General features: G+C 36.5%; 1 protein-coding gene across 7 annotated transcripts in view; it reads left to right on the top strand.

Annotated features, from left to right (window-relative positions):
- The window catches only part of LOC117577400 (protein FAM102B), a 30,324-nt gene extending 15,510 nt beyond the window's left edge, over positions 1–14,814 (top strand). For 3 of the 7 annotated variants that reach the window (XM_034262308.2, XM_034262309.2, XM_034262307.2), the window contains exons 7-9: positions 6,320–7,564; positions 14,331–14,536; positions 14,596–14,814. In XM_034262308.2, coding sequence (XP_034118199.2) covers positions 6,320–7,564; positions 14,331–14,536; positions 14,596–14,714 — 1,570 coding nt within the window. In that variant the 3' untranslated portion in view covers positions 14,715–14,814. Of the gene's footprint in view, positions 1–6,319; positions 7,565–12,058; positions 12,620–14,330; positions 14,537–14,582 lie in introns of all 7 variants that reach the window. The other 4 variants (XM_052002841.1, XM_034262310.2, XM_034262311.2 and 1 more) reach the window with 4 other exon arrangements.
- The last annotated feature ends 11,846 nt before the right edge of the window (positions 14,815–26,660 follow it).

Here is a 26,660-nt window from a genome sequence, read left to right as displayed (position 1 = left end):
GCCAAAATTATTTTGTTATCTGTTATTAGACCGGCAGGGGGTCTCATAACTGGGAGACTAGGAAAGAGCTGCCAGTCACCGTTCTCTATTCCAATACATCCCGGGAAATGAGTTGAGAGAAGTGCTTCAAGAGTTTCGGCACTGCTCTCCGTCCACGCTCCATCGCCCGACTTGAGCAGACTAGGACTGGAAGCCTGCTTGGACAGCAGCTTCCTCAGTCTGGAGGTGTCTTTGATATTATCCAGGTCCGAGCAAAAGGTTCTCCATGAAGACCTTTTGGATGATCGGATCATCTTCTTGTACGACTTCAGGAGAGACCTATACTCGTCCCAGACATATTCGTTATCCGCCTTCTTAGCAAGTTGAAACATGCTAGTAAGCTCCCCACGTAGCGATGAGAGATCTGGGTTCCACCAGGGTGGCTTCGATCTTCTCGTCGGTCTAGAGAGCCTACAAGATTGGCGAAACGCTGAAAGTAGTCCTGCTGAGAGGACATTGACAGTAGTTTCTAGGTCCTGTACCGAGTTGATGTTACCCGGCGGACCAAGAGACTTGGAAACAAGGCTAGAGAATTTCGCCCAGTTCGTGTTACGGGGATTTCTGAACGGCTGAGCCGCAGGTACCCTGTTAAAAGGAATGGTAAATTGAATGTACTTATGATCCGAGAAGGATGGTCTTTCCAGGACCCTCCACTCTTCTACATTGGTACACTCAGTTGCAATCGTTAAGTCCAGCACATTACTAGAGGTGGGACCTACATAGGTAGATACCTCACCTCTGTTGGCTAGTCTAAGCTTATGGTTAAGGATAAAATAAAAAACTGACTCACCCCTGTCGTTAATCTCGGGACTTCCCCAGACGCTATGGTTGGCGTTGGCGTCCGTTCCGATGATAAGGTGTTTTTTGGAGGAGCAGACCATGTCCACCAGCCTCCGCAGCTCGTTAGGTGGAGCCGGCATGTCGTGGGCCATGTAGCAGGATGCCAGCAGCAAACATCCATCACGGCTCTCCAGCACCACCACGGTAAGATCGTCATTGCTGTAATTAGGTAGTAGATGAGCTTTTAGCCCCTTCTTTACAAGGATGGGAGTTCTCGATCTACTTACCAATGTCGGGACGTACAAATCATAGTTAGGCGACTTCAGCCCAGCCACCGTGTTGCCCGACGCTATCCACGGTTCTTGGACCAAAGCCGCGTAGGCGGACACTTCCTCCAGGGCAAGGAGTAGCTTCGCCGAAGCCGTTTTGGATTTATGGAGGTTGAGTTGCAGCACACTCCTTTGAGGTTAGCAAACTCGCGGGGGGGCCCGTCTGCATGGACAGTTCCTCCCCCACCTCCTCCGTCTTGTCAGTCAAGCTGAGGTGCTGGGTGGCGTCGGTCACGCTCTCAAGACCGAGATCTGCCTCAACCTCCCCTGACCTCAGCGTGTGTGTGTCCTGGTCGTTGGGATGACGTTTTTTGAGGCGAACGTACACGCTCCCTAAGCCCCACGCCATCTTCCCATTGCGCTTGTATAGCAGATCCTCGGCCTCCTTATTGATCTGAATGATCACGTGCTGCCCACCACTGGGTAAAGGTTCATCAACCTTCAGCACGGACCAATCACTCGTCGGTATGGCCGGATTCTGCTTTTTAAGCAGCTGAAGCGCCCGCTCTCCCTGAACAACTATTGGGAAAAGGACTTTCGCCTTCGGCATGGACGGAATATTATTCCTGTCCACCACGTCCAGCTTGGCCCCCTCCCACAGTCCGTCCAGTTTGGGTACGGTCGCTTGCAGCCACTGCAATGTTGGGTCGTCCTTGCATGTCAGGATCTTGACACCATTCATCCAGCCAGTGGCTTCGAATGTAGGCATTGGACTGTCTGGGACATTCCATCCTGACAAACAGTGCGTCGACCAGCTCTGCAGCTCTGCAACCGCCACCGCTCTGCAGACATTTTCCCGTTAGGGTCCCCTCTGTCTATGAGAGCAACGGCAGCCTCTTGCTCCCTGGGGCCCCTTGCTTGGGACTCTCAGCGGACCGTTGGCGCTTGCTTGCCATGGACTCCACCTTATTGTTGGCAGGGCCGGTAGAACCGGTCTGCACTTTAGTGTCTTTTGGAAGGGGGCTAAGTTGGTTTTCCCGCATCCACGTGTTGGCCCAGGCAAGCCTCTCCTGGTCCTTGACGGACAGGTTAGCTACGCCACTAAGCCTTGCGTGAATACGGGTCGCCGCCTTATTTTTGGCCTTCTCCTTCAGCCCCCCCGTGCCTCGCTGCGCAACCTTGGAGTTGCTGGTGATAGGCAGGGGTGACTGAAGAGGAAGACGTTCCCCCTCCACCGTAGAAATTGGCGCAGCGCTCTTTTGGTCCGTGTCGGTTAAGATCACAGCACCCGCGCGCACCAACCTCGAATTTTTGGTGGCTGTGTTGTTACAACTGATACGGCCTGCTCCCGCCGCCTCAGAGGTGTGACCGCTGGCGACACGCAGAGAGAATCTCTCCCCCCCGGGCCCGCCGGTGTTAGCAGTCACGCGTTCCACCGACGTTTGGGCTGACATCCCAGCCCGGGTTGAATTGTTTAATGAGTCCATTCTGAGACCATTTTTGGCTAATTTTTTCTTGGAAGCCCCCATAGCGTTTTCAGTCTGACCGCCAGACACCTCGTACCATGGATTCTGCTACTTATCTTCAGACAGATGCCCGAAAGATAAGGAACAGAGTCCTCAGCTAGGATCTGCAGTTCCTGAAATATCGACGTATAGTAGAGATCTGCTACCCGTTGACAATGAGGTAATACAGATCCTACCCAGCCAGCACCCTCGGGGAGGGTTCAGCAGAGGATTTTTGCCAGCCAGACAAATTTTTTACTACACCTTTTTTTTAATCCTTCCTCCTTATTCAATATGCATCTGTAATTAACTTTCCCTCAACGGCTTCGGAGTCTAGATTATATGTATAATAAAATCATTGCCAAACTAATGTCCTTCGGAGTAGTAAACCATGTCCATGATTAACATAATTTTTTTTAAGGTGATATGTATACCACCAGATTAGGCCACGGTTAACACAGAAATCTTGTTATTATTAAAATCGTTTTTTCCGTTTCGTAATACTTCGGTTAATATTAACCAAATTTACAGTAAAATGCAAATTGTTTTAATCGAGCATTATTTCTGAAAATAGTTCAACTTTTGGACTTAACCGCACTATGGTCATCTAGTCAACTCGCTCAAATTTATGTCTAATTTGTCTTTTCAAATGTGTTTTTGAAATTGGCAGCCGCTACACTTTCTTTTTAAATATTAATTATTCTCATGCAAAAAATTATAAAGTACGCATTCGATTTGCATTAGGAATTCAAAATGTCATTATGTTGTCGTTTTTGGTTGTCTTGTTTTACATTCTCTCTAACTATAGTCTGCAACCGCGTGGTGGATCGTACGAGGCAATTCCGGTTTTCGCGGGTTGTGTTTTGTTTGTTTGGTAGTCGTTAGGTGTGGAGGTGTGTTATTTAGCCGGTTGCCGTAGGACCAGAGATCGGCAGACATATCTCCTCACTGAGGAGGAAGTGCTCTACTCAAACAGTTTATTTTTCCATTGTGTATCTGCGGAAAGTCGAAGAGCCTTAATTGATCGATGTGTTTGTGCACCGTGAAATGGAGTCACTTGTGACAAGCACTCACGTAAAGCGCATGCAAGTAATGAGAACTATCGTCGCAGTAGTTTTACCTTTTCCAGCGAACGAGCAATCAGCAAAGGAATTTATATATTTTTATATATTGATAAATGTATATACATATATATAATAGTACTTTATTTATATCAATATGTAACTATGTACACTGACGAGCAAAACTGTAACACGAGTTCGTTGTTGCAACTTCAAAGGTCTGTAACTTTTTTTCTAATGGACGGATTTTAAAAATCGTAGTCTTGTTTTATTGGTTATATCATTTACTATTATTAAGCAAAATTTAAAGCAATTTGTTATCAGTAAAAGAAAATGTGTAAAAAAAGTCAAATGTTACAGTTTTGCACTCTGGTTATTTTTTTAACAAATATTTTTATTAATGATTTTTTAATAATGAGTCCACATCCCTTGGACTTTTCCAACTCTTCTATGCGATCGGGCATACTTTGGGTATACCGTTGTACCATTTCCGGGGGAATAGCATACCATACATCCTGTGTCCGTTCCCACAACTCCTTCATTCCACTTGGAGGAACTGCATATTTCGCCAGCTGCGATTTTACGTGACTCCACAAGTTTTCAATCGGATTCATATCGGGAGATTGTGGTGGCCACTTCATAAATTAAAATTTCTGTTTTGAAATCCAATTTTTAACTAATATGGACGTGTGCTTCGGATCGTTGTCTTGGTGAAAGACGCATTTTTCGACAGAAAGACCCATATTCCCAATAACTTTCGGAAGATTTTCTTGCAATATTGCTAGATATTGCTCCTTTCGCATAATTCCATCGATTAGCACCAAGAGACCAACTCCATTTGAGTGAATGCACCCCCAAACCATATGGAACCGCCACCGTGCTTGCCGGTTTGTCGCACATTCCTTGGTGACTGGATCGTAGGATCTCTAGTCCAATACCAGGAGCGTCCATCTGACTCAAACCGATTAATTTTGGTTTCATCCGACCATATAACCTTGGAAACAAAAATATTTTGGAATTTTTTGCTTTTTTAGACACTGGTAGCAATGACTTACAGTATCCCAATCCGCTAATGTCCAATTTGTGTATGTTGCGGCAAAGTTCTGACGCAGCATTAGTGTCTTTTTGTAAGAATTGATTTTTTTTTCATTTCTTTAGCTTTTAGACCCAATTTGTTGAGGCTACGGCTAACTGTCCAAGCACTGGCACTCAAATTAAGCATTGACGCCGCTTTTATTGGTGTGAGATCAGGATTGCCTGTTAGCAAGTTAGCGACGTGGCGTGTGTCACGTTCACTCAAAACTCTGGGTCGGCCTCCTGGATTTATTGGAAAGTTTCCTAAACCGTATTTTTTTAGTCGCTGCACAGTCATATGGCTAACACCGAATTTTTTAGCCACTTTTCGAACAGATTCACCAGCTTCTAGTAAATCAATCTTATTTTTTTCACTAGCCATTACAAATTCAATTACCATTAGGCTTTAAAATATCAAAACTCAGCGAGTAAAATGTAAACAAATAAACATTAACGGTTAACTTAGATTTAGAGTTAAAAACCAAAGTTTTGCCATTGTGAGTGCAAAACTGTAACATTTGACTTTTTTACAGTTTGGCGTGTCATTTTCTTTTACTGATAACAAATGGCTTTAAATTTCGCTTAATAATAGTAAATGATATAACCAATAAAACAAGACTAAGATTTTTAAAATCCGTCCATTAGAAAAAAAGTTACAGACCTTTGAAGTTGCAACAACGAACTCGTGTTACAGTTTTGCTCGTCAGTGTATATATTATCAATATATAAAAATATATAAATTCATCATATATATGTATATATACATAAAACTGGCTCTCGTTATTCAAAAACTCGTTTATTAACTAAAACTATATATGTATATACATACTAAATACTAAATGTATACTAAACTATATATATATATATGTATATATATATATATATATATATATAATTTTATAATGCGCAATTTTTTACTTTCTTTTATAAAGCTAGTTGCTAGCTAGATCTGCTTTAATCGAAAATATGCTTATACATACATAACATTATTAACATTCGAGACGATTTAGCCATGTTCGTCTGTCCGTTTTGGTCTAACAAAAATCTTAGAATTTATTGAAAAAACAACTACCCACACATGCTCAAAGGCCTATCTAATATTCTTTACAAAAATACAAATCATACTTAATTCTCTAATTTTTGAAAATCTTTTGCCTAAAAGTTATTTTTTGATTTCATCGGAATGGCATACTACATATATTAACTTTTAATGTCATTTAAATAATTAATTTATGGGTTATGTATATAAGAATATATAAATATTTGTATCTGTGATTCAAATGCATATGCACCATATCTATAAAAGTGATCGACAAAAATAGAAATTAACCCGTAATTTAAGCTATTTGATATTACTCTTACGTATATTTTTTAATTTTATACATTTTATTTTATTTTATATTTGTTCTAATTTGCTTAATCCTCTTTGTTTCTTTTATTACCAATATTTTGTTTATATGAAACATAACTAATTATTCGGATAAATGGTCATCTAACCAAATACCAACATGTAATAAATTATTAATATAAACTAAACCAAAATTCAAATAATCAATTGACGGACGTTGTAATAAAAATTGAGTGGCTTTAGAAAATCCGGTTTTCTGCTTAATAGACTAAATTACAGAACTCTAAATGCTATGCAATTGAATATACCAACTAAACGACACCAGAATGAGATAGAAATGGCACATAGTCAGGAGCTAGGATTGGCACTTGCGCATGAGCATGAATTAATTCCTTCAGTTATGCAATCAACCAGTAAACCTCAGCCGCATAAATTAAATGTTAGCCTAACGACACATATTGAATATGAGAACGATGATATTTATCTTACGCTTAATGAAAAGATGAATGACAGTCAGAATCATTCGAGCGTTGAGGACTTCAGCACGCGCATCGCCGAGTTACCCCTGCCAATTTTGCAACAACCAAGTATTACCCACAGCGTGTCTCCTTTAAACATAACCCAGTATTATGATAATGGGGATACGAGCGAATCAGATGAATGTCCCAATGAAGATTTCGGCGATAACGATTCCGGTTTGGAAGAGAATTATCACACGCCACGTGTGGCTAAAATTAAATCCATGGAAAATTTATCCATACTGGAAATGGAGTTTCATAAGGCTTCATTGGAACTGGACCGCAATTCACCGCGCCGACTGAAGCAACTATATGAACATGCTCAACTACCTAAAATGAAGTCGCTAAACAATCTTTGCTTTGATAATGATTCCGAAAAGTTATCACGCCATGAGTTTCAAAGCATAAAGGAAAAATTATATTTGCATCCATCGAGTTCTCCCACATATCTTCATATGTATTATAATAGCAAACTGCGTAACAATTGCATAACATCAGATGGATCATCGAGCAAATTATACGTCAAGAATTCGCAGACACATCTAAAACAAGCTAAGATAGGCAATGCTAAGTTTATTGGTCAAGGGAGTATCAGTGAGAATGCGCAAATGTCATCCCATTCTATACACAAGATACTTTCTATGGGCACCATTCCTGATGCTCTTAGTGAACGTGTTGAATTTGATCAGTTTCTGACACCTACTGCAGAACGCAGGCCTAGCTTAAATCGTCGAATACATTCTGCTGATAGGTCGGCCTTGGCTAGCAGCTACGTAAATCGTATGCTCACGTTTAATATTATCGATTCGCCAACTGACTTCACGGATTCCGATACACTAATGTCACATACACCATACGAACTTGCTTACCGCAGCAGACTCCACAGTGATCCGTCGTCCACACTGTTGGTCACGCAGGAGTCTTACATGGTCAAACCACGTTCTACGAGTGCTGTAAACGATCTTATGAGGTGCGTCGCGCTCAATAATAAATTAATTTTTTAAACGTTAAATGCTTATTATTTCGTGCCTACAGACTGTCATTTAAAGCGCTTAAAGTTCTTAATTCGTTATCATTTAAGTATATGTAACCACGTCTCTCATTTTGCTATCGCAATGAATTTTGTTGTTATTTATTTATACTATTTAGATAATTAAATGTTTTATTAATAATTTTAATTTTTATGGAAATAGTGAATACGATTACGGACTTATAAATACTTCTAGCTAGCGAAAAATTTCCATTTAACTAAATCGCTTTTTTGCGCTGAACTCCATGTTAATCAATTAAGTGAGCTAATAACAGCAATACAGTGTGGCATTATTCTTTTATTAAAGTACCGAAAAATATTAAAATATACCGAAGGCTATTTACACCTTCAATGTAAGTAAATAGTGAAAATATACTAGATTGTCAACCAAAGCAACTAAAACTCGTCACAAGAAGCCGTTTCTTGTCATATAAAAATATTTTTTAAAACTGCTGCCACGTTTTTTGCAGTCGGGTGGGTTCTAATTTGTATGGTAGATAATCTCATATACAGTAGATTCCGGTTATAGCGACTTTCAAGGGACCGGCGATTTTACGTCGTTATACACGGAAGACGTCGTTATAAAGAAAGGAGCAAAACAAATTTTTGTTTTGTTTTTTTTTTTATGGTTGCCATTTTGGTAACAGGTTTTTAGGATAAAACAAATTAATTTTTAAACAAAACAAAACAAATATTAAAGCTACAGACGAGTGTACTCGACTTTGAATAAAAGCAATATATTTTGCGGTATTCTCAAAATATACCAAATATACTGCCAAAATACTAAAAATATACCAAATGGTATATGTGGTATATCGATATAGTACCGCATTCAAAATATACCATAGACGGCTCAATATGCCAAATTGTCAGCCAAAGCAACTAAGACCCCTAGTAAGTAGGCGTTTTTGCCCATACAAAAGTATTTCTTAAAAACTTCGACAATTTTTATCTGATCGCAACCAAATTTTCAGGAATCATAACTACTATAGTAATTTTTGTATATATACTCTAGCTTTAAAATTACGCTTGTTATTCGAATTTATTGATTTGCGGGGGCGGAAGTGGGCGTGGCAAAAATTTGAAACAAACTTGATCTGCGTGCAAACATAACAAATGCTGTTACAGCTCTATCTCTCGTAGTCTCAGATCTAGGTGTTCATACGAACAGACGGACAGACGGACATGGCTAGATCGTCTCGGCTGTTGACGCTGATCAAGAATATATATATTTTATAGGGTCGAAGATGCCACCTTCTACCTGTTACATACATTTCCTGCCGGCACAAAGTTATAATACACTTCTACCCTATGGGTAGCGGGTATAATAATACCTTCGGCACAAGCAAGAGTGCCGAACACTGATAAATGCATATATTTCTAACAGCGTCGTTTTATACTTAAATTTGTTGGCATTATTTCGCTGAATTTTTTTTTTCGTCGCAATATCCGGTTGAATTCTGAAAAATTTCGTCGGTATAAGCGGTTTGTCTCTAAAAGTGGAGACGTACTAAGCGGAGGCTCTTTCATATAAGTTTGTATGGGGACCAAAAAGGTCATCGAGTTTTCGTCGCAATAACCGGACGGACTCTATAAGCGGAGTCGTTATAACCGGATTCTACTGTATTTGAATCTCTACGTAGTATACAAAAAATATGACATATGGTATATTTTATATTTATTTTGGTATATTAATTATTAATTATATTAATTTTATAATTTTTTGAGATTATTTATTTTTAACAATAATACTTCATTCGTATTGTTTTGCTTTTATTGAGGTAGCGGGTATCTCACAGTTGAGCCCACTTGGCTAACTTTCTTACTTGTTAAATTTATGTTAGTTTCCTGAAAAATAATCATATCATGTCATTGAATATTCATTACGTTTAAGATATGTAGTCTATATATGTTGTTGTCGAGTTGCCATTTTTCATAAACAAAATTCTACATTATTTTCTTGATAAGTATAAACAGGTGTATTGATGGTACCTCTAGCCTATAGGACATAATATATTATCCGATATTACACTTGGTGGGGTGAAAAAAAACTTGACTGTCAGTAAAACCTAGTGGACCATTTAAATTTAGCACATTAAATACATTTTATGTAATTGGCCATGTTTCAATTTTCTTATTCATTAAATATTACTTTTTATACCCGCTACCCATAGGGTAGAAGGGTATTATAACTTTGTGCCGGCAGGAAATGTATGTAACAGGTAGAAGGAGACATCTCCGACCCTATAAAGTATATATATTCTTGATCAGCGTCAACAGCCGAGACGATCTAGCCATGTCCATCTGTCCGTCTGTGTGTCTGTCCGTATGATCACCTAGATCTCAGAGATTATAAGATATAGAGCTATAATCTTTTTCGACAGCATTTGTTATGTTTGCACGCAGATCAAGTTTGTTTAAAATTTTTGCCACGCCCACTTCCGCCCTCGCAAATCAAAAAATCGAATAACAAGCGTAATTTAAAAGCTATAAAAATTTTGGAAGTTATTAAGAAATACTTTTGTATGGCAAACCGCCTACTTACTAGGGGTCTGAGTTGCTTTGGGTGACAATCTGGTATAATGTGCCGTCTAAGGTATATTTTGAATGCGGTACTACACTGATATACCACATATACCATTTGGTATATTTTTAGTATTTTTGCAGCATATTTGGTCTATTTTGAGAATAATACCGCAAAATATATTTCTTTTATTTAAAATGGGTAGCGGGTATCTCACAGTCGAGTACACTCGACTGTAGCTTTCTTACTTGTTTCATCTTAAGGACGTTACATTAGGCCACCTATGTTACTGAGTTAGACCCTACACCAAATGGGTGGATAGCTCATAGATTCTTAATAAGCAGCATAGTCGTTATAATCATTTTAGTTATGTGGAAGTTATTATATTACTATTTTGTCATTGAACTAAATAATAATTTTGACAATTAAAACAATAAAGTTTGTTGTTAATAAGCTATTATTGTAGTAAAAAATGAAGTTTATCAACTGCCAAGCCTGTCCATATGTGCATTTAGGTCTCGGTAACTATTAGTGATTGTGTTATTTTTTTTGACAATTGTTTTTATTTTTACAGATCAAGCTTAGATTTACCTATACTACTACATTTAAAATATACCAGATTGTCAGGTAAACCAATTAACTCCCGACAGCAGCAGCCGGTTCGATTTGATTTGATTTTATCTGCGAGCAATAATAAGTATTATCAAAATAATTTGTAGTTGTACCTCTTATGCCTCGGTATTCACTTTTTCGTTTTCGTTTTGGGACCAAAACCGGGATTTTCGTTTTTAGGTGCTTTGGTTTTTGGTCATCGTTTTGCTATCGGAACGTTTCATAATTTACTGCTGAAACAGCTAACTTGTGTTTTGGTCAAAAGTAAACAACGCGAAAAAACAACAAATTTCAACAATTTTTTTTATATAGTTTTAGCACATAAGTAATTAAATAAAATAAATTAATTTTTAAAAAACATATTTTACCCAACTTCAAAAAATTTGTCGCCATCCGTTTGATTATACAAGTATTTTTAACTTGATTTTTAATTCCATCAAAAGTATGGCAGCTTAGGTGATAATTCATGCTGTCGAACTTATCGGTCGCTCACCGAAACAAAAATTGTTGTTGCCGACGGCAAAATTTTATTTCCAAATTTGAGGTGGGGTCTTTTTAAAAGTAATTACAAACCTAATTGATATTCTAGCGGTCTTTAAAGAACGACAATAAACCAACGAGTCAACTACTTTTTTTCCTTTTGCAAATAAGATCCGATTTTATATAGAAAAAGGCATTTACTTTTCATTTGGGCACGACAAATTTTCTCGTTTTGCAAATCCAAAGAATCTTGTGAAAGTGAAAACGGGAGCACCCTATTTTTCGTTTTCAAAAGAAAAACCAAATGTGAATACCGGAGCATGCCTGATAGTCTCTGAATTCAAAGTGTTTATACGGGTCGGAGAGTTCTCTTCTGTAAGTTGTATACATTTTTTGTTGGCACACGAAAAGATATAGAATTTAGACGGTAATTCTATACCCCCTATAGGTAGTGATTATATAACATCCTCATTTCTGCTCAGAGGTTAATCCTAATCAGTCGATTTTAAATTAAATCAATTTCTACATGCAAATAAGTTCTAATAGAAATGAAGGACTGGATTAAAAAATAAAACTTTTTTATAACAATTCAATACTAAAACAAAAAATATATTATTTCCTGATGAATAATATTATTTGAATATAATTAAGTAGAGAGAGAATAATTTACTTGAAATATATTTGATTCAATATTTATTATGTATATTTTGCAATTATTCTTCGACTTTTTCTTCCAACGATGAAATTAAAAATCCTCTTTAAACAATAAATATATGTATAAATTAATACAAAATAAATAAAAACAAACAACATAACAGAAGCTTCAGCGGAGTTCCGCGTCGTTTCTTCGATTGTAGTGGCAGCAGCAGTGGTACTTGTAATATTAACAACAGTAATCGGCAGCAATCAACAACAGCATCTGCTATAGCCGCAACACATGTTTTGGTCTCTAGCTCTTCACCATATGGAACATTAGCAAGTACACATTCAAATCACTCTGCCTCCTCGTCAAACGGTAGCAACAGCAGCAGCAGTGGGGCTCCCATCACATTCCAATGTAATACGAGCAACTGCAACGATATATACGATGTTTCACCGCCTCAGCAACAAGCCCTCATTGATTCACCCAATGGTTATGGTAGTATTCACAGGCTAGGAAGTGTTATATCAGGAGATATTCTAAGTTCATTGGCGACTAGCCCAACTGATGCTTCCAGTATGCGATCGAATCCTTCAGCTGCCTCGTTATTGCTCTCAACTTCAGCTGCTGCTGCAGAGGCGTCGGCTTTAACTTCTGCCACAACAAGTTCTTTTTGTGGTGCAACGCTTTCACCATTAGCCACTACACAAATAATACGCAGGCCCAGTGTTACAATTATGTGGGTTTTTTTGACAGCATTTTTTGTTTGAATAATTTCGTTTTGTAGCAAAAATTGTACTTGTATTTGTACTATATATCACTATTTAATATTTTGATGTTGACATATGTATGCATATTATGTATACATGTGTTATCATTTATTTGCTTTAAGTTGACTGCATATAAAATAGACTTGAACAAAAAAAAAATATAATCACCAATTTGAAGTATCATTTAAAATATTTATAATTTACTGTTTAATAATATTTATCCATGAAGTATAATTTTTAAATATGATTTTAGTGTGCGATCTGTTTCCCTATATAAATAATTTTCCATTTATCTTTTATGATAGTATAATATCAGTGAGTTGAGCGGCATATCCATATAAGTACAATTAAGCAATTGATAACAAATGCATTTTGCAAACATTAACATTTAAGGGCGTATATAAAATATATTTTTGAATAAACCAAAATCTGTTTACTGCAAGTTAATTGCCAAAGCTCCAACACGAGTGTGTAGTTCGTTTTCAAATCAATTTGCTTAACTAAAAGAATTATGAAACCCCTTTCAATGGAAATTTGAAAATAGTTTTCTAAGATACGAGGGCTGTCTGATAAATAACCGACCTAACCATGATGCACGCGACTTTTTGAATTTTTTTTTTTTTATTTTTCTACATAGTCTCCTTGTAACACCACACACTTCTCCCAGCGATGCTCCCATCTCTGCAACCCTTCCAAATAGAGCGCTGGAAATGTTCATGCGCGCACGTTTGTGGTCTAGCGTAAGCAAACGCGGCACCCAAATCTTGGTTTAACATGTGTCAAACACGTTCTTTTGACATCTTCATAATCTCAGCTATTTCCCTAACTTTAATCCGGCGGTCGTCTAGTACCAATTGATGAACTTTAGCGATGTTATCGTTAGTGGTTACAGTTTTTGGACGCCCAGGACGTTTATCATCTTCAAAGCTCCTGCGACCACGTTTAAATTCAGCCCAAAATTTTACGCTGGTAAACGATAGAGAGTCCAACTCATCTTTGATTTGTGAAGGCGTATTGCCTTTCAAAAATAAAAATTTAATTACAGCTCGATATTCAATTCTTTCCATTTTGGGGAAATCACCGAAATAGACTCACAAAAACGACTGTCAACAGATAATTGCGCAAGATAAATTTCTGAAATTTTGGCGAGTAGCTATTATAATATGCACAATTTGAAGTAGAAACTTTTTTTTTCAGATGTGCCGCTAGCTTCACGTTGAGGTCGGTTATTTATCAGACAGCCCTCGTATTAACCATGTTGTTACAGTGAACACATAAACTTCGCACAATTTAAAATTTTCGATTTTTCATTCATGCAATGATCACCAAATTATTCTATTTTATCATTTTGCCAATGTAATGAGCAGGAATAAGCAAAGAACATTAAAACAATGAAGCCTCAAAACAGTGACCTAAATAATTATAAGGTTTTTAATTTATGATTTTTAATGTATAGCATACACATTAAGTTTCATATCATGGCATGATAATGTTAATAGTCGTTTTTAAGGCTTTTATGTCCATGTTTTTAATTGCACCTGATTGTTTTAATGCTTATACTATAAAGATAATTTTTTGTTACAAGTCTAAGCAAATTGTACACACATAGTTCTTGAGTAAAATATGACAATCGTTATATCATTTTAACATTCATACAATATTTTAATTTCGATCCGACAGGAATCCTAGCTCTGGTTCGTTAGTAATAAGTGAAACTGGATCTCTCGACCGCACGAAAAACAGTGGTGAGAAACGTAAGAAGGGCACTCTGGATGATAAGCCTCGAGTTTCGGATCGAGTAGAAGAGACACGCGTCAATCCTAACTCATTAATAGATGAAATTTTGAAAGACACCAAGCTTGACCAGCTACCTGAGTCTGCAGAAAGTATTTATCGATGCAGTTAAGTATATTCAAATACATCAATTAATAGTTCTTCGTTGTAGCGTCTGGCCTGCAGCTGTATATTGCTCGAGATGGTACTGCTTCACTGGGCGGTCATGAAGTAAAATCAAGTGTGCGATCGGGGGCTTTCAAGCAGGTTGTCATGCAGGACCGAAGATAGTTGAGTTAATTTGTGAAAAAATTCACTTCAGAACCACAACAAAATCCAAATAATATATAAACTGTAATTATGTTGAATTAATACATATAGAAATAATTTATATGTGTATGTACATTTACATTTTAAGAAATTTCCACAAAAGTACATAAGTATGAGCGTAATGACGTCATTATTATCTAACTAGTTAAATTTATAAACAATGTATAAAATGTAAGTGTAACAATCGAACCGCATAAACTACTATATACAAATGTTAATAATTAGCGCACTTTTCGTTATGCATGCTTTTTACGAATAAATCGTATGAAAAAAAGATTGAATTTCTGGAAAGGTGGGCTGGGCCGAAGTCAATTATTCGAAACCAATATTCTTGTAGTTTGCATATTGGAATATTTTAACATACTTCCGTATTAAAAAAAAAAAAAATGGAACCAAATCCTTGTTCTTTTTGACAACAAAAAAAAAAACCAAACATCATGTTACAAATTTATTTATCACTAAAATTCTTACTTCTAAACAAAAAAATGTAATAAAATAGGTACAATTAAATAAAAATGATTAAATCAATTTATGTTTATCAACGGAAGTAAATTATATAACAAAAACTTGGTTTGCATTGAAACAAAATTGAAATCGCCAAATTTCATTAATTAAGTTCACTATTTTGGAAGAATACGCCAAAATTGTCTTTGAAATATGTCAATCTGCAATGGTTAGGATTGTATGGATTATTTTTCGTTGTGATATCGTTATAAAATTTCTACAAATTTAGAAAAATAATTTACGTTTAAGTTAAATTTTGTTAACGATAATTACACTTATATGAAGATAAGGGTAATCATACTCACAGTACAGCTATTAGTGTAAATTGATTTTATATATTCCATAATAATTGAAAAAATGGGGGTAGTTTGAAAAATCATATATTATAAAAAAAAATAAATAAAAATAATATAAAATAAATAAATAAAAAATAATATTAATAAAAATAAACTGAAAAAATAAAAATTAAAATTTTTTACATAAAAATCATCTAAATGGAATAATTTAATAATTTTGAATTAGTTTTTCTTATCAGAGAAGGTAGTTTTCCTTATCCAGTAATAAAGGGGTCTATAATAAGGTAGGTAGGGAGGTAGAAACGGCTAACAGGGGCGAAGCATAGGACAGTTGAGGTCCGCAGCTGTACCGGTATAAGGTTAGTGTTATGCTTCTGCAGTTTTAGTTGTACTATTTATAATACGTTAGTTGAGGTGCCACCGCTCAAACAGATTTTTGTTTCAAGTATTGCTCCTAAAACGACATCTGATGATGTTCGGGTTTACATTAAGTCCAAATCTAGAGAGAGTGTTAAGGTGGACAAATTTCCTTTTTTAAAATAAGTGTTTTAGCTAAAAAATGTAGCAAGATTTGCTGGAAGGAGCTTTGACCTGAACGCATATTTGTAAATCAAAGAATGTGTTGCTAAGAAAAAAATCGGCCTCCGGTTTCACTTCCTCTTTACTGCTTCACAGCAGTTTGTTGGCAGTTGTTGTTGCTCAAAAAATCAAGCAACGTTGAATAACAAGACGTAAATACAACTGCAACATTAAGTTTTGCCGTAAATCGGGCAAAAGCGGGCAAAAATGTTAACCACTATTTGATTGTTAACAGTTTGGTTAATAACATTCAGCTTTAATATTTCGTCGACCGGCCTAGACGCATTAGTTACACTCCACAGAAACACAAATACATTTGTTACCAGGACCTAAAAATATACCAACAACTCATTGCACGATTGGACAATATATCACATCTACTAAAAATTTAGTGCCAATAATTAATATTACATACCTTGACGATTAAATTCCATATTCAAGCTTTTTTGTTTGATTTAATATTTGAATATAAAATTGACAGAGGGTCCAGACCATAGTCTTTAAATATGGGCGAATAACAAATTACCAACGAAGTCTAAAATTTTTTAAAAATATCTTTCAGTATTCGAATTCAAAAAATAAAGTCAATTTAATGATATCATACACAAAAAAAAATGTAAAAATGCCGCACTTTGCGACTTTTTGCCCATAGTCCAACTTTTCCCTTCAACAAGCGCGAGCGCACTGAACGTTAACGGACTGAAACCGAACGAAAAGGCACACAATGTTATTGTATCATGCTCAGGCCTTTCTTGCAGTTGCCAATTCGGCACCCGATCATTTTAGATACTTGGCTTATAGACACTTGTATCTTGCCGGTGGTTGTTCTTCGTGCACCCGATCATTTTTGACACTCGGCTCGTAGGCACTTGTGTCTTGCCGGTGGTTGTTCTTCGTGCAGACGATCATTTTGGCTTGTGTCTTATGAGGGTCTGCTCAAATTATGAAAAACACTCGAGTATTTGCTCAGACACCCAAGTTTTTTTCTCAGACACCCAAGTGTTTGATCAGACACCCGAGAGTCTGAGCAAATACTCGGGTGTTTTTCCCCTACCCCTATTGATGCTTGTGTGTCACGGCTCGCGGTTATATTTTATAACTTTGACTTTTTTGAATGACTTTTGGGTGTTTTACTTTGACAAATGATCAAACAAAATATTAGGTGTTTTTTCCTGAAATTTATGGATATTGGATAAATATGCAAAATATCCTTTTGTAATTATGTAAGCATTTACAAGATTGAGAGTAAGATGTAACTGCTCAGTTAGGCTGAGCAGGCTTACAGTGGGACAAGGCGCTTGATTTAACAATAGTGTTATAGGTTATACAGGTAATCAAATTTCGGATTTTCTGGTTATTGATGACTGTTAAAAACCAAAAACTCATAAAATAGGTAAATTACACTTAATTAAACTGATTAGGTGTATTTTTACTTGTTTTTGTTTCTTTCCAATATATACAAATTCTTTAAAATTTAATTTTTATTAATTATATAAGTCATCAAATAAATACACTAGATAAAGCCAACAAAATAGTTTTCGAATTTAAATTTTCTAGAAATAATATGAGTGCAAGAAGAGCGCACCAGCAATAACAATACAAAAAGCCGACGGCAGTTCTTGCATCTCAACAAACATACATACAAATATACATATGTATGTACATACATACATTTTTTTCCAACGCAACACTGAGCCACACTAACGACTGCATACAAGTTAAATTTTTGTTTTAAAATAAGTGAGAAAGCTACAGTCGAGTGTGCTCGACTGTGAGATATCCGCTACCCATTTTGAATAAAAGCAAAATAATGATAATCTCAAAATATTAAAATATTAATTTGAATCAAACTTGATCTGCGTGCAAACATAACAAATGCTGTCGAAGAAATTATAGCTCTATCTCTTATAGTCTCTGAGATCCAGTGTTTCATTCGGACAGACGGACATGGCTAGATCGTCTCGGCTATTGATACTGATCAAGAATATTTATACTTTATAGGGTCGGAGATGGCTCCTTCTACCTGTTGGCTCCGATTGGAACCATTCTTTGTTGAAATCAAAATAGAGAATAAAAACTACTTCTGAAGATAGCCCTACATAAACCTGTGAGTTTCAGCAGCGGCGTTTACTGCGCTGCTTCTGTTTGGCGAATTGGGTGTGGCTCTCGATGTTCTTAGAATAGCTTGCACCGGCATGTGGCGGATGTGTTGGGCAACTTTGTTTTAGTCTTGGAATATTGGACTTGCGGGATTTACAGTTAGTAATGTTAATGTTAATTCTTCCCCCTCTAATTCGTGCTTGTCCTCAAGCCATCTTTTTTTATATTTTTTTTAAAGTATGGGCTGTTGTTGAATTGAGGTAGTGGGGTTTTCTGTAAATCCTCTTGCTTGCGAAGTGATAAATCGAATGTTTCTGACGGAGCTGGTCGGCTTGGTGTTGGTCCAAGCTGAAGAGTAATGGTTTTCTTCCACCGGCTGCAAGCGTGAAGTCCTAACGCTGTTCAAGATTGTGCTGTTGACCATGGGTTGCGTCTGTATATTTATTTATTTGGACGTTGACGTACTAACGGCAGTACCATCAAGTGGCCCAGCGATACCAAGCACGGGCTTGTTGCGCGCGGACAAAACAAAATAAATTTGTAAACAGCATGCATTAAACGAAAACCGCGAACAAATATTAAAAGACGCTGGACAGCTAATTAAATTAGATTAAAAATATGTTAGAATAAATGTATAATAAAATAAATAACAATTAAATACTCGATAAATAAGCTAATAATAAGGTTTTAAGCAAAGGAATAGATTTACTAGAGCAAACTATGTTATTGAGATTATTATAGTTCACCCACAGAATACGGAAGGGATTATGGCAAGCAAAGTTAGTAGATCTACGTGAAATGAGAAGTGGAAGAAAATTCCTAGTGATCCTGACAGGAACTGCAAAACTAATTTGACTTAACAGCTCCAAAGAGTCTATTTCACCATTAATTAGTCTCTGTATAAAAACAGCACCTTGCATAGTTCTGCGGTCAGAAAGAGAAGGAAGGTTTAGTAATGAGAGTCTACTGCGATATGGTGGTAATCGAATATTAGGATTCCAATTTAAACTACGAAGAGCAAATAATAAGAATTGTTTCTGCACCTATTTACAGCAGACAGAATATGTTTATCGAATTTTAGTTTTGCATCAAGCAGAACCCCTAAGTCATTCACACCTTCAATTCGCTCAAGAGGAGTATCATATAACACATAGTTATTTAACTGAGAAGAACCCCTACAAAAGGTCATAAACTTACACTTATTGCAGTTGAGATGTAACATATTTACTCTGCACCAAGATTCTAGACGATTAAGGTCACATTGTAACAGTGAGCTCGCAAGACTATCATTAAATGTCAGGCAAAGTTTAACGTCATCGGCGTACATAAGTACACGGGAATGCACAATAACAGAAGGAAGAACATTTATGAACAAAGTGAACAATAGAGGACCCAAATGACTGCCCTGTGGCACACCAGAAGTGACTTGAACACATTTAGATACAAAACCATTATAATAAACATTCTGAATTCTGTTGGAAAGGTATGAGGATATCCACTCAATTAGGCTATGAGGAAACCCTAAAACATTAAGCTTATACAGTAAAAGGTGATGATTAACAGAGTCAAAAGCCTTACTAAAATCGGTGTAAATGACATCCGTTTGCATTTTATTCTCGAATCCTTTAATTACAATAGAAGAGAACTCCAATAAGTTAGTAGAAGTGGATCTAGACTTCACAAACCCATGTTGGTAAGGTGAAATTATAGATTTACACAGATGTTGCAGTTGAGAAGTTATAATTTTTTCAAATGCTTTCGGAATCGCAGACAATTTAGAAATACCGCGATAATTTTGAACTTTAGATTTGCTCCCTTTTTTTAGGATAAGTGTAATGTATGATTTTTTCCAGATTTTAGGAAAAGAACATGAGTTAACGGATAATTCAAACAATTTAAAAAGCGGTTTACAGATACTACCAGCACAATACCTTAGCACACAACTAGGTACTCCATCCAGACCTGCCGAAAAAACAGGTTTTATAGCCAATAGTTCCGTTAAAATTGAGCTTTCAGTAATTAAAGGACCAAAAATACAATTAGATGAATTTAACTGATAAGGATAAGAAAAGGAATTTTGAGAACTTGGGACAGAATATGTCGTTTGGAAAAAGTCCGCAAATAAATCGGCAACATCATGACCATTAGATACAGTCATATTCTCCAAAGACATATATGCTGGTGATGACGCGGATCTACGCTTCGAGTTAACGAAGTCGTAATATCGCTTTGGATCACGCTGAAATCTTATTCTGCACCTACTCAAATAATTATTATAACACTCATTGTTATGAGTGCGAAAAGCAGCTTGAGCAACAGAATAGCGGAGAAAATCAAAAGAAGAGCCAGTTCCCTTGAATTTTTTGTAAAATCTCGACTTACGATTTTTTAAATTCGATAATTTCTTATCAGACAAATGTGGAATACTTGATGGAACACAAGCATCAAATAGCGAGTTTAAAGTAGAATAGAAAAATTCAACCGCTTGGTACCAGTCAGTTTGAGATATAAGCAGAGCAAGTTTCTCAAAATCGGTTTTTTCTCGATAGAGAACATGAATCTGGGTCTAAAACCAAAATAAGGTCTAGAGACCTGTTTAAGCAATTTGGAATACCGTTAATCTGAGACAATGATACCCCGAAGAGACTATCAATAAAAACATGGGATACAGAGGGGCAAAGTCCACTTAGATTCTCGGCGGAATGCCATGACACCCCAGCAATATTAAAATCACCAAGTACTATAAAGTGATCACGATTAGAAAGCATGTTAGAAATGTTATTAATAATAGAAAAATTAGCTAAATATAAAGCATCATCTGAAGCAGGGGGGATATATGAGCAAGAAATAAAAATGTTAAAACTACCAAAGGATAATCTAACAGCCACTAGCTCAATATCAGAAGTGTGCTCAATTAACTCTGAATTTAATTGAGCATCTACTGCAATTAAAACCCCACCACCGCGACGTACCTTGCGGTCACGTCTGTATACGGAAAATCTACTAGAAAAGATTTCCGTATCAAGGATGTAATTTTTTAACCAAGTTTCAGTAAAGGCAATGACATTGAAAGGGAAATTTACACTATTTAAATATAAGTCAGTAAGTTTACTACAAATACCTCTTACATTCTGATAGCCAAGAAATAAAGAGGATGTTAGTTTTTTGAACTGACAGACATAGAAGAAGGCTTTGAAATCGAATTCTTGCCACTACTAGGAAGAGAAATCGGAGACCGATTTTTCTTTTTCGCAACAAATTCTTTAACTAATAGGTGTTCCGGCCAAAACTCCTTACTGCACATCATGCTAAATTGTTCAGCCGGAACACTTATTTTAAAAGACGAAATCTCCCGTTCATACGAGAAATTAAATTTATCTACTTTAACCCTGGCTTGAGATTTGGACTTAATATAAGCCCGAACATCATCAGATGCCGTATCAGGGGAAAGCCTTGAAACGAAAATCTGCTTAAGAGGCACTGCAACTAAAGTGTTGCGGACAACTGAGGAGCTGAGGCGATTCTTCTATCGTTACAGCACTAACGATCTCAACAGAGGATGGTGATGGTTGAATTTCTTCAACCGTCTCCATCTCAGTCGACAACAAAATCGAAGCCGGAGCAGGAGACTCCAATCTTAATGACGTAATGTCATGATCTGGAACATCCAGAGCTACCGAAGGTTGAGGGGACGGAGAACTAAACGACATTAATTCCCCAGCAGGTGGTACAGATAAGCTTGGAACATCAACTGGGACAGAAAGCTCGATTGGGGTAATCGACAGACGCGTATTGGCCTTTTTACGCTTCGGAGACTCGGTCAAGAGTGTCATACTCTTAAACCCAGAATCCAAAGCAGAAAAGCTATCGGAGAGTTTTTTAAAGCCCGCCAATATATCTTTAAAACCAGTTCGCGTCTGCCGTATAAACCCAGCAATATCGCGTTCAGAGTCCCTACAATGTTCACAAGTCCATCTCAATCCAGACTTGGCCGAAATTAAATCCACTATACGGCCGTTAAAGCCAGCACATTTTTCATGTGCAACGTTGTCGCATAACCATCAACAAACAAAACCCATTTTGGCACCAACTGGCACCCGGCATTTCTTGTTATAGCAGACTAACATATTGCTAAAACAAAGATTATTAAACCAATTAAAAAATTAAAAAACAAAAAAAAAAATAAATAAATAAATCAAAATAGGTAAATTATTTGCAAACTAATATGATCTGTACTTACGAAGAGCACAAAACACAGAGAGTATGCACAGGTCGAGCGAGACGCAAGATAGACGATAGCCAACAACAACATCAAGAGAGGGAGAGTTAACTATTGTAACAGCGTTGAGCGCAAAGAATAGCAAGTGAAAAAGAAGAGCGCGAAAGTAAACAAAAATACAAAAACAAAGTGCAGCGGCAACGAAAACAGAATTGTTTTGCTAACAAAGCAAAGCAAAGTTTGACCACACAATTTGTTGTTATATTTTCAGAAAAATGATAATAATTTACTAAATACACGAAAGCACACAGCGATTTAACGATCTGTAGTTAAACACAAGTGAGAGAGTAAAATTAATGTTATATTAATTGTAAATAAATATGAAATTTAATGAAAATCACAAATTTAAGAGGGAAGAAAAAAAACACGTCCGACTGCGAATGCGAGAGCGAGCGAATATGATTGCAACTTGTTGGTTTTATTAAGATGGAGCGCTTCCACTGCCTCTAGGGATACGATCCTAAGACGTTCCGTTTCCTCTGGTGTTTTTTGTGAGCGCTTTAGGTTGCATAATGACTGCATATTGTTGAATAGCGCTTTGATATGCATGGAATCGTTGATTAGGTGGATTAGGAATGTACCTTCTAGATGGTTTCCAGTTCCATTTCAGAACAAATTGCCGTTGAAGAGAATTGAGGAGAATTAGGCCCTTGTCGATTTACTCTATCTCCGGAATGTGAAACGCGTTGCTGAAACTACACAATGCTCTCTCTCTCTTTTTACTAATTTCGGAATACAATGTGTTTGACTTATATCGATGACATTCTTTTTATCATTATACAAAAATATTTGACTTATGTCTAAGTGTACAATTACGTTATTTTTGACTATTGACTATTTAGTTTAGTTTAGTTTTATTATGAAGGATTGATATTTCGGAGAATTCCATTATCTCTTCGATTGACAATGGTGGCATGTTGTCTTTTCAAAATATATCTCCTATTTCTGTTAGTTCATTATCATTTAGTAAAAGAGTATTTGCTATGTTTAATTTGGCCCACTGAGTGACATACTTGATGTTTACTCTTTCCTTCTTTATTAATCGGATCTCATTGTGAAGTCTAATGGCTACCTCGTTACTGGGAGAACTACTTCTTTGTATTGAATTCGTTAGGGAGTTCGATATAGACGGAAATTTGTTAATTCTCTGCTCTAGTTGTGTGTTAACTATAACCTACTGATTATTATTTCTGATAAGATAATTGAGATTTTCCTTTTCTCGGATTTGGCTCAGGTCTATTACATGTACTAATTTTGTCGTGGATGTCTGTAACTTTTTGGGCGTTCGTTTAGTTTGTAATGTCCATCGTAGCTTCGGTTACTGTCCATAATACCTTGTAAATATTATGATTTGATGTTAGTTTTATGTACGATTCTTCCAGATTTTGTTATCCTCCTTAATAAATTCTTTCTTGAATCTTGGGAAAAGCTTAGAACCTAAACGAGTGTTTATTTTTTGTAAGTTTTTATACCCGCTACCCATAGGGTAGAAGGGTATTATAACTTTGTGCCGGCAGGAAATGTATGTAACAGGTAGAAGGAGGCATCTCCGACCCTATAAAGTATATATATTCTTGATCAGCGTCAACAGCCGAGTCGATCTAGCCATGTCCGTCTGTCCGTCTGTGTGTCTGTCCGTCCGTCCGTATGAACACCTAGATCTCAGAGACTATAAGAGATAGAGCTATAATTTTCGACAGCATTTGTTATGTTTGCACGCAGATCAAGTTTGTTTCAAATTTTTGCCACGCCCACCTTCGCCCCCGCAAATCAAAATCGAATAACAAGCGTAATTGTAAAGCTAGAATTGCGAATTGGTATATATAATAACTACTATAGTAGTTATGATTCCTGAAAATTTGGTTGCGATCAGATAAAAATTGTCGAAGTTATTAAAGAAATACTTTTGTATGGGCAAAACGCCTACTTACTAGGGGTCTAATTTGCTTTGGCCGACAATCTGGTATATTGTGCCGTCTATGGTATATTTTGAATGCGGTACTATATCGATATACCAAATATACCATTTGGTATATTTTTTAATATTTTTTAGTATATTTGGTATATTTTTTATAATAATACCCCAAAATATATTTTTAGTATTTTTGTAGTATAATTGGTATGTTTTGAGAATAATACCGCAAAATATATTGCTTTTATTCAAAATGGGTAGCGGGTATCTCACAGTCGAGCATACTCGACTGTAGCTTTCTTACTTGTTTTTGTGTTATTTTGAGTTTGTCAATGTTGTCTTGTCTGGCCTGTTCGTACTGATCTGGGTTTGTCGTGACTATCCTTCCGAAGAATTCCTCTAATGGTCGCGTTTTGGTTGTGGAGTGGAAAGAGTAGTTATATTCGTATATAACTCTATCTAAGAGTTTTTCAAAGGATCAATGGAGATTTTCTTTCTGTAAGCATCTTATCACTTCGGAAAGTGTTGTATGGAATCTTTCTAGTTGTCCGTTAACTGTACTCAAGCATGAATTTTATGGACCTTGAATTGAGAGATTTCTCATTGTGTATTACAACGAACTTAGGAACTCCATAGTAGAAAATAATGTCCCTAAGTGGTGTTCGAGTGTCTTCTATTGCTTTAGAATTGATTGTGCGTGCCTATGCTAATTTGGAGAATTTATCTATTACTGTGAGGACTAAATGGCCTTTGGTTGAGTAAATGTCGATGTGAATAATGTGAGCGGGGTATTCTGGTACTGGAGTTGTTTTCAATTCCGGGTTAGAGGGATGTCTGTCATATATAGATTCTTTACAAATTTTGCATTGCTTTACTATGTTTCTTATTTTTTGTTTCATTCTGGGGAAGTAGAATTCTTGTGCTAACTGAATTTTAATTTTCTCAATAGTGCGGTGTGCTCAATTATTGATTTTAAGGATTTCCTCCTCTTCCCTAGATTCGTTGGTGAGGTCTTCCGTCATTGATTGAGAGAATCGGGTTTTATAATTTTTGAAGTATTTAGGATATAATAGTTGTATTTTCCCCATTATATCCTCAGTTGTTTGGATGCAATTATAACCGAAGGGTTGAGGTACTTTTTAAGAGTTTCTACTTATTCTTTTTCATTGGGGAATGGTATAGAGAATATATAGTAAATAAATATTTGGCTTGAGCTTTCCGTACTATGTTGACTTGAGGCTGTGTAATGGGTTTGAACTGTTTGTATTCTCGAGAGTGCGTCAGCTACGACGTTCTCTTTTCCTGGTTTGTTAAATATATCGTAATCATATTCTTTTAAGTAAGATTTCTGAAAAATCATAAGAGTTTTTGTAATATATTTTATTTTCCGCTTTATCGCGAACGAATTGATATGGACCTAATTATTGTTTGGCAAAACGAAAAACGAAAACGACGCGCGACGTAACTTCTGATATCGAACTGCTTTTATAAAATCATGTTAAGTTACATTAAGCCTAACTTACCTAAGAGGCTGTCCATATATTACGTTATCACGTTTTCTACGATTTTTGACCCCCTCCCCCCCCTGGTAATCAAAACTAATCATGTGATGAACACTCGCCCCCCAAACAATGATTACGTAATCACAAAAAAAGAAAAATATGAAAATTTGTTCTTTTAATCTGTATTTTCAAAAGGAGATTCTAGCCAATCTTTAATAATTTTTATTATTGGAAGTTGGCTTGTCAAAATCTCTTTATATCCGCAGGTATCATCTTCGTCTTCGTCGTCTACATAGTCCTTGTCAAGCCATTCGAGGTCTTCACATCCTTCGTATGACTGAATTACTATGCATTCTCCCTATCGCCGTCCAGCCACACGGTAAAGGGATTTCTTTGATTTCCAATCGAAGCTTACAGCTACATTTTTATGAATTACTGCAACCAATTTTTGAATAAATACTTTTAACAACAAAATTTTTATAAAATGATTACGTAATCATTGTCCAAGACCCCTCCCTCCCCTTGTAATCAAAAATAATCATTTCCTTGACCCCCTCCCACCCCCTAAGTGATTACGTAATATATGGACAGCCCCTAAAGTGGTGAAGCGAAGCGAATTCGCTCAGAGAGCAACATGAAAGCTTTATTACGCTATCACTTCGCCCTAATTCTAACAACTTAATTTTGATGCTCTTAAATTAACTTAGCCAACTGCGTCAACACCGTCCCCTATGA

This window comes from Drosophila albomicans, chromosome 2L (assembly GCF_009650485.2).
Source record: "Drosophila albomicans strain 15112-1751.03 chromosome 2L, ASM965048v2, whole genome shotgun sequence".
Taxonomy (NCBI): domain Eukaryota; kingdom Metazoa; phylum Arthropoda; class Insecta; order Diptera; family Drosophilidae; genus Drosophila; species Drosophila albomicans.
The sequence above is the reverse complement of the archived record's forward strand: the minus strand, read 5'-3'. Positions and strand labels throughout refer to the sequence as shown.